Source organism: Plasmopara halstedii, assembly GCF_900000015.1.
Source record: "Plasmopara halstedii genome assembly, contig: Scaffold_2103, whole genome shotgun sequence".
Taxonomy (NCBI): domain Eukaryota; phylum Oomycota; class Peronosporomycetes; order Peronosporales; family Peronosporaceae; genus Plasmopara; species Plasmopara halstedii.
Window position 1 is genome coordinate 111,301 of NW_020189011.1, and position 12,377 is coordinate 123,677.

Here is a 12,377-nt window from a genome sequence, read left to right on the forward strand (position 1 = left end):
AGGGACATGGGACATGAGACACCAACAAACTACCTGCCCATTAGGTTCGATCCAAGGACCTTTGCTTGTATTTTGCAAGCGCTCTACCATCTGAGCTAATGTGGAACCTGGTTAGAAGTCACGTATTCTTTAATTTAGCTTTACGTGGTTAATAGAAAACTGAGTGGTTATAGCATATTAATGTATACTTTGTTATTGTGGGGTATTTTGTTAAATTATGCTAATTCATTCCTAATACAATACTTCTTCACATCTTCTGGTGTGTAATATTACGGCTCCCCGGTGATAATTTACGTGCTGGGGTATTTTTTATTTTTTGAAAAGTTGGGATATTTTTTTATATATGGCAAAAGTTGGGGTATTTTTTTATTCTCTCTATTATATTATATCTGAAATGAGTTATTTGATAGTAAAGTGTGTTTTCGGCTTATGAAGAGACCCCTGGGTCACTTCCTTAGGAAGTACGGTCTGCGCGTGAGCTGTCCAACGCTTTGCATACCCGAAGCTTCGACAAAAAAAACCGCTAAGCAAACGCGTAGAAGTTGGGCTCTTTCGTTCCAAACATCAAAAGTCTCCAATCAAGTTAAAACTTTGACTTGATTTGCTCCCTGAAGAGGTACATGTATTTGAGATATGATCTATTGAAACAGACTCTGCATAAATTTATAAATAGTGTCCTTGTTACTCGGTAATCGGCTAGTAAGTAGTCCACGTGTACCACGAAATTGTTCGGTGCAAAAAAACCTCATTGTTCAAGAAAATACAGATATATTGGTACTTTTTAATCGACGTTTTCAAAGTATTACTCGGTAATGAGGCCAACCGATTCCTAGCTTAAGTGGTTTGTAGCTTGGTCTGGGACCGGGAGATACCTGGCTCGATACTTATAGGATCCGAATCAAGAAGACGATAGATATTTAACTAAAGTGGACGAGCAATCACACCTCTGTGGTGTGACCGCCCTGCCAACCAGCACTCAAATCGGTGTGTGGGAGGAGGCCCCACTGACCGAAAAAGCCCCGTATTGTAATAAGGGGTACGGAAATTGGTCGCAAAATGGATCGGATGGCTACACGCGTCTCGCGCTAGAGAAAGCATAATCCTAGCATGTGGGTTCCGGCAGCCTGAATAAATCTCTCGGTAAGGTGGCAAAAAAGATTCCTGCTACAAACGGTTGCAACGGCTTTCTGAGTCGTAACAACACACCGCTCCCACATCTGAAGACACATAGCTAAGCTATGCATCAAGTCAGCAGCACTCATTGAGCTCCGCCACCAATACACAAATTGTAATCTCTGTGCCCGTTTTTAACGGCGAGTAGTATTGCGCCACCCTGCCGTGGAACTCACAGTGACATCCAGCTCATCCCCGACAAGCTAAACCTGGCTCAGGAAGCCCGGATTGCTCCTCTGCAAGCGTAAAAGTCACGCCAGCTCTATTCGAATTCATCGCTTTACTTTGAACTGTGTGAGCCTGAAAGTCGCGCCGTGGCGGCTAACATGCCTATATGTGCGGGCCTGCTACTCACATTCAAAGTAAAATGAGCGCCCGCAAGAGCTTCACCAACACATTCTAAATTCTACATTTCTTGCTGCTTATAGCTATCTCCATCTCCACAAATAATTGCTTAGCTACCGATACAGTATCGAACACGCAGCAAGGTCGATCCCTTCTCACTTGTGCGAAGTGCGCTACAACTACCTTTTCTCTAGCGGAGATTGATTTCGTGTACGGTAGGGCAATAACAGCAACGGTACCAGGGCAATTCCGCCGAAGTGAGACCTCAAACTTCCAAGAGGTACTTATCTTCTTTCTTTCACCAAATACTGGCTACGGCTCTAGTGTAACCATCGGTCTACTTACCGTTTGACTTGAACTTAATACCTCTTTACTCATTAAGCAGTGCCGACGGAGGAAAACCCTACCGCGACTAGACCACGAGAGTTATTTTGGTTGTGGCGGCACGACGACGCTGTTCAAGAGCCTCAGCTAGCGTCGGAAACTGGGATGGGTCGGATCTTGAATGCGCTACCTGCGCTGCTCAATTTTCACTGCCTGGTTTGAGAGAATCAAAAAGGTGTCGCTGCTATTGAGCTGAAGGTCGATCAGCTACAAGGCATCGCAGAGACGCTGCTCATTGTTCAGCAAAGAGCCTTACACATTATAGCTCGTGAGAGTAAGGTCCTTATTGGGCTTTTGTAAGCCCGCCTCTAATACGAATGGTTTCAGATTCTTGTCGGGATGGATGTAAGTGCATATAAAATCACTCTATGCCACAACTGTGGACGGTCCGATGTAGCGTGGTCGTAACTCAGTCTGTTACATCGCAGCAGTTGCATATTGAGGTAAGCTCCAAGAGGTGCAGACGAAGAATGTACGTGGTAAGAGAGGCAAGATGAAGAAAATGAAGAAAAAGTACGCTGATCAGGATGACGAAGATCGTCGCTTGCTTACGGAAGTATTGAGTCACGTTGTTGAGCAAGAAGGCAAAAGATATCAGTAGCTACTGAAGAAAGTAATGACGATAGGCGAGTTTGTCACTTGAAAGAAGAGAAGAACATTAATCGTTCAATGAGTGATGCTCACGATCATTGTCAGCCGGACGTAAACCCAGTCGTCGTACAGCGTGAGCACATGCGTTGCATTTCAGAGAACGAGCTCATTAATTGCAAGGTTGGTCTTGCTAAGATCTTAACGCTGGGTATGCATAGTTTCAATGCAAAGTTAGAGTTAAGTGGTTATCAAAAAAGGCAAAGAAAAATGGTTCAGCATTAATTTTTTGGATACCTTAAATTGATCGATACCCTGTAGCTAATTAAGAGTCAAAATTCACTCTTCTCTCTTTCTCTTCAGTGTGACTGAATTCGTGGCCTCTGCAAAGTCTAGTGTATCATATTCCTACAATATGCAAACAAGATGACTTTGACAATTTGCAAACAAGTTGACTTTAAAGGCCTTACCTCGAATTTATCTTCGTTTATCGTTTCTATATGATTGATCATGTCGGACGCTAAATCATGAATATAATCCCTCATAAGATATTCCCTGGTCAATGCTTCCTCATCACTTTCTTTTTGCCACAGTTTGAAGATACGATTCTGACAAAATATACACGATGAGTATAAAAGAATACAGTGCACATAAAGACCTAGCGACGGCATCCTTACTTAAGCAACTCACCAAGTCTTTAAAACCAGTCATATCCATCTCCTCTTGATGCCCAACCCTCCTCAACCATGTGTTAAATAGCTCCAATTGCATGTCCATGGTATATTGCTTCTTGGCAGACAAAAATGCTACGATATCGAGATCTTCTACGTCTGAACAACTGAAAGTATAGGCGACATAAGACAACCACGTCTCAGACAGCGAGCTGCCAGTAAAAGTTTCTGCGAAGTGTATGAGGCCATCGAGTCCATTTTGTTCCATGGCATACGCCATATTTTGGAGCCTCACGTTATTCAGCAAGATCCTCTGCAATTCTTCGACAGCCTTTTGTCCGCCCACATAATTTCTTGCTTCCTCAACCAAATTAACAACTTCTTTTTCCTTCAATTCGGACCGTTCGATAAGACCAAGTACATCGATAGGGGAAAACTCGCTGTGCCCATGCTCCCAGCAATATCCGACGTACGATAGCCACAAGCTTCCCATCTCATCCATGAAGAATTTGTCGTTTTTTTTTTTTACGTGTATGAGTAAGAAGTTATAAGCTTGGCCAACAGTAACTTGGTCTTTGACCCATTGCTCGCGGGCCAATTTACCTGAAGTCGGGTGTTGAAGCATGCCGACGAACGCTAAATCACCGTTAATCCTATCATCTTGATTATGTGATCTCTGACACGTCTGAATCAACAAAAGCAGCTCGCTGTCGTCCTCCGCACTTCGTTTTTTGTCTTTCGAAAGATCATTTAACCTTTTTCTGTCTATATGTTCATTGTCCATCATTGTTACGGCGCCGTCTCTTTCGTAAATAATATATTTCTTAGAAGGTACTTCCCAGTCGACCTGTTCTTTGCCCCGACGCATGTTTTGAAGCTTCTTTGTATTTGAGTCAGTAAATAGCACCAATTGTCCACTCAAAGGTTCAAATGCTTTCGCTAAGTTATGCAAACTTTCGCGAAAATCAGAGAGAACGCTTTCAACTGAAGGTCCTATCGCTTTCTTCAAGCGATGCAAGCTATCGCAAAAGTTACGGACACCGCTCATCACCGAGGATCTCACTTCATCTGATATATTTTCATCTGAAAGCACTTTATCCTCCAAGGCCAGCAGATTGCTGACAAAAGAACCGGTGCTTTCCTGAATCGGAAATCCCTCAATTTTTTCAACCTCCTTCATAGTGTTGAGAGCTTTTGAGATCGAGCTTGCTGTCGTCGGATTTCTAGTCGCATACTCAATCTGAGATAGAAATTCGTATAGGGAAGAGAAAACGGCGTGATAATCAGAATTCCTTTCTTCTTTGTCGCTGGTTTCAATGTCGAGAATGGACTTTTCAGATTCATTATAAATCGGCAACACATCTTGAAATTCTGCCGAGATATTGTGCGTCAAGGCTCTACGGCCGATCGGATCACGATCATTGACTTGACCCACAGCCCAATTACACGTAAAGCAAAGCGTGACACCAATCAAATACTTGAGTATGGAGAATTCCTGGCACAAAGTTACGAGCATTTCTAAGTCGACCGCTCCAAGGAAATCACAATAATAAATGGCTGCAGAATAATAAGATATCAAAATTCTCATGTGTTTTTTTGTATATATAAATTGTGCAAATGAGTAACACATCATACAAAAAAACAAAATCGGAATCAGAAGTTTGCTTAGTTAGGATTAAGAGATAATAGTTTAGGACAAAAAGAATGTTCTCTTTCTCGGACCCAATTCTCGAGCTTCCTCCCTCGCCAAAAAGATTATGAGCCCAACACTACCGGATCAATGACGTTCTTCGCGACAAAACTCGTTTGCGTGGGTGCTAAACGCTCGCATAAAATTTGCGACGAAAAGACTTTTCGAGTACATTGTCGCTACAAGTCTCCGAGTGAAGACGATCCAAAGCGTACAAATAGAATGTCAGCGGTATGAAGGCCTTCGCGACGGTGTGCACGATCAACAATCCAAGTTTGCAGTCAATGGTTTGTACTGCAATTCGACTGCTTAGGCGTGGGGATTTCTAAAAAATTTCTTATTTTGACGCAGCATTCACAACCAAATCCAGATGCGCCGAGATTCACCATCAACCAGCCTCTTAACTTTGTTTTCTACTGCTTCATTGTGACTTTCGCTTCGGTGACTTATCTGCGATGTGTTACAATCAAGAAAGATGTAAGTAAAGATTCATTGCAACATATGCCTATCGCAACAAGCAAGATAAAGAAGTAGACACGAACTTCATTTCGTCATCAAAAAATACTCTGGTGCTATACATTCAATTTGATCTGGTCTGAGCGTGATAATTTTTTGTTCTGTGACCCTACAATATGCAAACAAGTTGACTTTGACGGCCTTACCTCAATCCAATGGTTTTTCTGCGAGCTTTTCTAGGTATTTGATCATCCCGTCCGCCATTCCATGAAGCAAAAATCTCATACGAGTTTGCCTGATCGAAGCATCCGTATCACTTTCTTGTTTCCACAGTACGAAGGTTGTATCCTGACAAAATAATCACAATGAGTAAAGAGAATATAGTACGTATAAAAACCAAGCGACGGGATCCTTATCTCAGCGACTCACCGAAAATGAAACGTCTTGTGTATTCTCGACATCTTCAAAAGTCGACAATATCTTTTTGAATATTTTCAAACACTCTTCAGCATTAAGGTGCTGTAAAGTAACCATGGCGACTACAATATCCCAACTCTCTATGGACTTCTGTCGTAAAGCGAAGGCGGCATAAGAGAACCACGTCTCAGACAGCAAGTTGCCAGTAAAAGTTTTTGCGAAGTGTATGAGGCCATCGACTCCAGCTCGTTCCATGGCATACGCCATATGTTGGAGCCTCAAGTGATTTAACAAGATCCTCTGCAATTCATCGACAGCCTTTTGTCCGCCCACATATTTCCTTGCTTTCAGAACCAAATTGACGACTTTTATTTCCGCCAATTCGAATTGTTGGAAAAGTCGATAGGAGAAAACTCGCTGTGCCCATGCTCCCAACAATATCCAACGTACGATAGCCACAAGCTTCCCAATTCATTCTCGAAGAAGCTGACTCCCTTTTTCGAGTATTTGCGTAAAAAGTTATGGGCTTGGGAAACAGTAACTTGGTCTTTGACCCATTGCTCGCGGGCCAATTTACCTGAAGTCGGGTTTTGAAGCATGCGGATCAACGCTACGTCACCCCAGATCCTATCATTTGTATACTGTGATCTTTGGAATTTCTGAATCAACAAAAGTAGCTCGCTGTCGTCTTCCGCACTTCGTTTTTCGGAATGCACAAGATCACGTAACCTATATCTGTCGATATGTTCATTGTCCATCATTATCACATCGTCGTCTGTATCGTAAATAATGTGACCACTGCTGTGCTTGCCACCGTTTGGAAAAGGTGATTTCGCATGGGACGATTTTGTGCCCCGATCTATCATCTTAAGTTCGGTGTCAGTATGCGGCACAAAGCGTCCATAAAATGGTTCGAGTTTTTGCGCCAAGTCACGCAAATTTTCGCGAACATTAGAGACGAGATTCTCAATTGAAGGTCCTTTCCCTTTCTTCAAGCGCTGCAAACGCTGGAGAACGTCCGAAACAATGTCTTGTATCAAAATTTTCATTTCATCTGGTATCCTTGCATTTAATTCCACGTTATTCGCCAAGTCCCTCAGATTGTTGCCAATATAATTGGTGGTGCTTTGCACATCATGCTCCGTAAGTCTCTCAATTTTCGCCATAGTGGTGTGAGCATTTGAGATTGAATTTGTTGTATGTTCAATGTTAGATAATATGTGGTGAAAGCGAGAGAAAAAGGCTTGAAATGGAAATTCTCTTTCCTCCTTGTCGCTGATGTCAATGTCGAGCTTGAATTCTCCAGATCCATTATGAATCGGCAGCGCATCTTGAAATGGTGCCGTAATATTGTGCATCGTGACATTTTGGGCTCTAGGGTCAGTTAGATCTCGGTCGTTGACTTGGGCGACAGCCAAATTAAACGTAAAGCAAAGGGTGACACCAATCAAACACTTGTCTTGGCACAGAGTTCCGAACATTTTGAAGCTAATTGTGTCAATGAAATCACAATGATGAATGGCTGGAGTCTAAGAAGAAGATAAATTGGGTGATGTGTTTATGTATCCATAAATTGTACAGATTGTGAATATCATTTCAGCACATTATACAAAATAAAACGAAATTTCATTGACTTCAATGTTAATACTGGTCTGTAGACTGGGCTTGAAAATGGAGCAAATGCTCTTGATTTGATTGCCTGCTCTATTGTGGGTTGCAGTTTTGTCTATGCACTTGATGAATCTAATGAGTTTTTAGAAACAAAGAAGGGAATGCACTGCGCTGCAAATTTATAGCAATTGAAGCGAAGAATTCGCGCAGCCAGATTGCAAACTGTTATGATCAAAGTTTTTGAGCAACAGCATTTATAGTAAAATGCATTATGTACAACTTGGGTTATTGAGTATCAGAGCTTTTTTCTGCTTCGCAATCGCAGCTATCTTATCAAATAACCCAATAGAATATACCCAATTTTAAAATTAGTATTTAATGCAGTAGATAACTATAATTTTGCTAATTAAATATAGAAAATATTCTAAAATACTGCACTTTTACATTTTAGTAAGAAAATACTCCAATTTTAAGCTTTAATGAAGAAATCTTCGGTAAATTTCAGTATCATAAAATCAACTTAATTGAAGTTTAGAAACAAAATAAACAACGAATTTTAACAATCTGAGCCAATTACCGTTTTAATATTGCGGCTAATGACTAGTACCTTTTCACAAGGTCGGTCGCTTTCGCATTTCTATATTGTGTGGGGATATACATTTACTAAAGACACGAGCCACCGACCACTCGCTTGTGAAGCGAGCGCTTCACCACTAAGCTATGGCACTATTAGGTTTAGTAATACAATGATGTCAATAATATATATCAATGAGAAAGATATTAGTGAAGCAGCGATAACCTTCAATGCCTATTGCAACAAACAAGATAAGGAAGTTGACATGAACTTCGTCAAAATATGAAAAGAAAAGTCTTGACTTTGGTGCTGTACATTCAAATTGATTTGGTCTGCGCGTGATAAATCTTTGTATTGTGACCCTACAATATGCAAACAAAGTGACATTGACCGTCTTACCTCAATGCAATTTCGGCTCTATAATCCACATTAAGTGTTCGACCATTTTTTTCGCCATTTCATGAATTGAAGCTTTCAAGAGATTTTGACTCTTCGAGCTTTCCGCAACAATTTCTTCTTCATTTAGTTTGACGTGTTTACCCTGACAAAATAATCACAATGAGTAAAAAAGAATATAGTACCTAGTGACGGCTTCCTTATCCAAGCAACTCACCGAAATGCCAACGTCACTTAGTGGCTTCTTGACGGGTTTAAAATCCGTCATCATCTTCGTGAATATTTTCAATTGCGTTTTATAATCATGACTCTGAAAAACAAACATCGCGTTTGCAATATCGTCCTCATCTATAATTCCCCGTTCTAAAGCGAAGGCGGCATAAAAGAACCACGTGTGAGACAGAGAGTTGCCAGTAAAAGTGTTTGCGAAGTGTGATAAGCCATCATATCCATCTTTTTCCATACGATACGCCAGACGTTGGGTCCTTTGGTCATTTAACAAGAACTTCTGCAATTCATCAATAGCCGTTTGTCCACCCACCAATTTTCTGCGTCTACAACTACCTTAACGATTTCATCTTCCGTCAATTCAAACACTTCGAAATGACGAAGTATTAATTCAGCGGGAAAATCTTCGTGCGCTTGTTTCGAATAATACGCGATATACGATAGCCACAAGCTCCCCAACTCGTTCCTGTAGAAGAGGTCTTCCGTTGTTGAGTACCGCATTAAGATCTCCCGAGCTTCATCAACAGTAACTTTTGCTTTGTACCATTGCTTGTGGGCCAATTCACCTAGAGTCGGGTGTCGAAGCATCCCGATGAATACCAGCTCGCCATAATTGTCCTTTAAAATGTGAAGTTGCCAAATCAAAGGAAGCATTTCTTCGAAAAGGCGCCGAATCGAAGAATCATCATCTTGCCCCTCCGCACTTCGTGGTATCATACGTAAAAGCTTAGTCAACTCTTGCTTGAGTGCACTCGCTTCCATGCTCGTCATTAGTTTGACGTTGTTTATTCCGTTGATGTATCCAACACTGGAAAGGTCGTTTCTTGATGCAATACCATCGCGTTTTACACTTGAAAGGCTGTGTTGACCACCGTTCGAAGAAAGTTGTTCCCCATGGACCGCTTCTTTGCCCCGAAGTATGTTCTCAAGCTCCTCCAAACCATTGTCAATATCAGAAACAGAGCTTTCAACCGAAGGTCCCGCTGCTTTCTTGATTTTATCCACACTTACTTCAATCTTATCGAAAACCTTATCTACCGAAGAATCGACTGCGTTTTCCCATTTCTCAATAGCATCGTGAGTCTTAGAGATAAAGCTATCGAACGGCAGCCCCGTTTTGTCTTCAACCTTCACCATACCATTATAAGCACCAGTTAAGACGTGATCAGTCAAACGTTCTGCTGAATTAGAAACCCCCGCAACAGTTTTTTTAATTCATTGATGACATTTTCGAATGAAAACATTCTTTCCTCTGTGTCGCTGGTGTTAATGTCAAGTCTGGACTTTCCAAATCCATTCTGAGTCGGAAATGCATCCTTTAAAGGTGCCGAGGTATTGTGCATCGAGATATTTCGGGGTTCTGGGCCGATTGACCCACGGTCGTTGCCTTGGCCCACAGCCGAATTAAACGTTATGCAAAGGATGATACCAATCAAACACGTGAGTGACGAGAACTTTACGCACGGAGTTACGAGCATTTTTAAGCCAAGGGATCACAATGATTAATGGCTGGAGAATCAGAAGACAAGAAAATGGACAAGAAGGAATGTGTTTTTTGTATATATATTTAATAAGTCTATAAATTAATCAGAGTATTAGCGAATCCGATGTTAAAACTGGTCGGGAGACTGGCAATATTGTGGTTTCAAATCTTCTTAATTTGATTTATAAATTGGATGCTCTACTGTTGAGTTCAAGCTTTGTCTATGTACTAGATCGTATACACTGACTTTTTCAGGACTAACGTAGGGAGCGCAATGCGCTGCAAATTATAGCGATTGAAGCCGACGATATGCGCATTAGAATCATGTTATCGTTTTCTTCATATTACAAAATTAGAATGAGGATGTCAGCTGCTACATATATAATAAGACTTAATAAGCCGTAAAAGGGGACATGATAATATGCAACAAATTACGTTATATATATTTAGTTATATATTCCTAAATACTTTTTGATTTAGAGCAACTGGCATTAAATCACAATTGAATGTATATAAGAAGGGCGGACAGGATTTTATAACGTGATTTTTCAAGATAGTAGAATTAGCTCTAATATATGAGCTTGATATTATATGTAGTTAATATTTCTCTTCATTTGTTTGATATCTGGATGATGTTATGTATAAAATACTATCAGGATAAAATGAGGATAATTTGTAAATTACCCAAATTGTAACAAAGCACTACCATCAAGACACTAGCTCATCGCGCCATACAACCTGCCCGAAACGCATATATAACAGTTATAGATTACTTATCGTATAACTATGCTACGCGTGATAGTTTTAGTCGCTATGATCTACAGCGCCGTACAAGGTGTGCTCCATAGTAATTTTAATATTATTCTTACTTGCTGATATTAGCCAATGTATGACTAGCGCTGGCTACGTCGTGGCCAATGACATAAGCCAGATAAACTGTAGCCATGTCTTTAAGCCAATGAAAGGGTCGGATTTACTTGGTGGGTCTTATGGAAAAAGCTTATTAATCATTTTATACTCGCAATAGGAGCAGTTTAGGCCTGTCAACAAGGCATTCACAATATCTTTTTTGAGCCAGGTCGACCGGCCACAATTGTCACCAGAATTGTTGAAACGACGACATTTAATTGATGTAAAAGACCAGCCAAGTGCCGTGCTCTTTGCAGCCAGATAGTACATGAGGTCCCAATCCTTATCACTCGCTATTCTAACCCGTTCTATTACCAAGCATGAGCTTTGTTATATTCCATAATTCAATGTTTTCTTCAATACTTAAATGTATAACTCGTGTTAAGAAGTAGTGTGCTATACTCTCCATTGCGTCCGGACAAAACTCGTTCACTCTCTTGCTGGTCTACACTGTATGAGCATGAGTTTTTAAACATTATATACTGCTGAAGCTCCAAGTGTGATACAATAATGTTGTTGTGTCAAAATGGAAGAAAATCCATAGTGATTATGAGAGATAGCATCTGGTGGCTTCTCGTGTATCTTATAAATGCTGATCTCATTGGTCCATACAACGTGCTCAAAACGCAATATTAACTCTGATCATAATAGTATATAGCCTGACTGACTAATATTCATTTTGTAATGCTTGTAAAACTACTATTTTAATGAACTTCAATCAATCGAAAAGCATGTTAATTACGAAACTGTTATAATGACATGTTTATTCCACTTTGTGTGCACAAGGTCTTCACCAGCCACTCATCCGACGATGCCGTCGTCCACTTTCTTTCCACGTCGCCTCCAAAGCCTGCGTTTTCCCGACTGCCGGCTCTTGTGCCAGCGTCGACAAAACGAGCTATAAACTGATAGACGCAACCCCTACTACCGTCAACTCTCCCCCTGAAGCTGCTGCTGCTTTGAACGACGGGTCGATGCACACACTCTCCCGTCTATGCTGCTTCGCCTCCAGATGCCTACACATGTCCGACGATGGCGGACATGTACGGCAGCATGAAGCGATTCGACGCGATATCGCAGAGTTTGAAGCTACGTGTTGTCGTGTGGAGACCCGAAGCCTCGCGCTTGCGATATCGAAGCGATCAAATGCCAGTACGCCGCTTGTAACGGGGTTACACATACCCTGGTAACAGAGGTGTGTGTCACATGAGTAGTGCATGGTGTGACCACATCCAAACATGAATATGGTACGGGATTGGACTATACATATTATGGAAAATCTATGCATTTGAAATTAGTCGGCTTTGCCGCAGATAAAAATAAATAAAGTCAGTTTTTGGATTTAGACAAAAGCGTTAATTAACCTTGAGTTAAGGTAGTAATTACTCTTGGGTTAAGCGGATTGCGATCCGCTAAACTCGTACTTGTTCTAAGTATAGAACAAAAGGTCGG

General features: G+C 41.1%; 5 protein-coding genes across 5 annotated transcripts; 1 reads left to right on the forward strand and 4 right to left on the reverse strand.

The window, feature by feature from the left end:
* The first annotated feature begins 2,350 nt into the window (after positions 1–2,350).
* On the forward strand, positions 2,351–2,808 carry PHALS_14914 (uncharacterized protein). Its single transcript, XM_024717494.2, has one exon. The coding sequence runs from the start codon at positions 2,572–2,574 to the stop codon at positions 2,773–2,775; it is 204 nt and encodes a 67-aa protein (XP_024582987.1). The 5' UTR covers positions 2,351–2,571; the 3' UTR covers positions 2,776–2,808.
* Positions 2,809–2,829: 21 nt separating this feature from the next.
* Positions 2,830–4,677, reverse strand: PHALS_03217 (uncharacterized protein; the record flags this gene model as incomplete). Its single annotated transcript, XM_024717495.1, has 3 exons — positions 2,830–2,898; positions 2,961–3,098; positions 3,181–4,677. 3 exons carry the CDS (start codon positions 4,675–4,677, stop codon positions 2,830–2,832), a joined length of 1,704 nt encoding a protein of 567 aa, XP_024582988.1.
* An 837-nt stretch (positions 4,678–5,514) lies between these two features.
* Positions 5,515–5,991, reverse strand: PHALS_03218 (uncharacterized protein; the record flags this gene model as incomplete). The annotated part of the gene is made up of 2 exons (XM_024717496.1): positions 5,515–5,655; positions 5,737–5,991. The coding sequence occupies 2 exons, from the start codon at positions 5,989–5,991 to the stop codon at positions 5,515–5,517; spliced, it is 396 nt and encodes a 131-aa protein (XP_024582989.1).
* A 101-nt stretch (positions 5,992–6,092) lies between these two features.
* On the reverse strand, positions 6,093–7,205 carry PHALS_03219 (uncharacterized protein; the record flags this gene model as incomplete). The annotated part of the gene is made up of 1 exon (XM_024717497.1): positions 6,093–7,205. One exon carries the CDS (start codon positions 7,203–7,205, stop codon positions 6,093–6,095), a length of 1,113 nt encoding a protein of 370 aa, XP_024582990.1.
* Positions 7,206–8,087: 882 nt separating this feature from the next.
* PHALS_03220 (uncharacterized protein) lies at positions 8,088–10,011 on the reverse strand (the record flags this gene model as incomplete). Its single annotated transcript, XM_024717498.1, has 6 exons — positions 8,088–8,143; positions 8,225–8,271; positions 8,338–8,450; positions 8,523–8,813; positions 8,870–9,661; positions 9,709–10,011. 6 exons carry the CDS (start codon positions 10,009–10,011, stop codon positions 8,088–8,090), a joined length of 1,602 nt encoding a protein of 533 aa, XP_024582991.1.
* Positions 10,012–12,377: the final 2,366 nt, after the last annotated feature.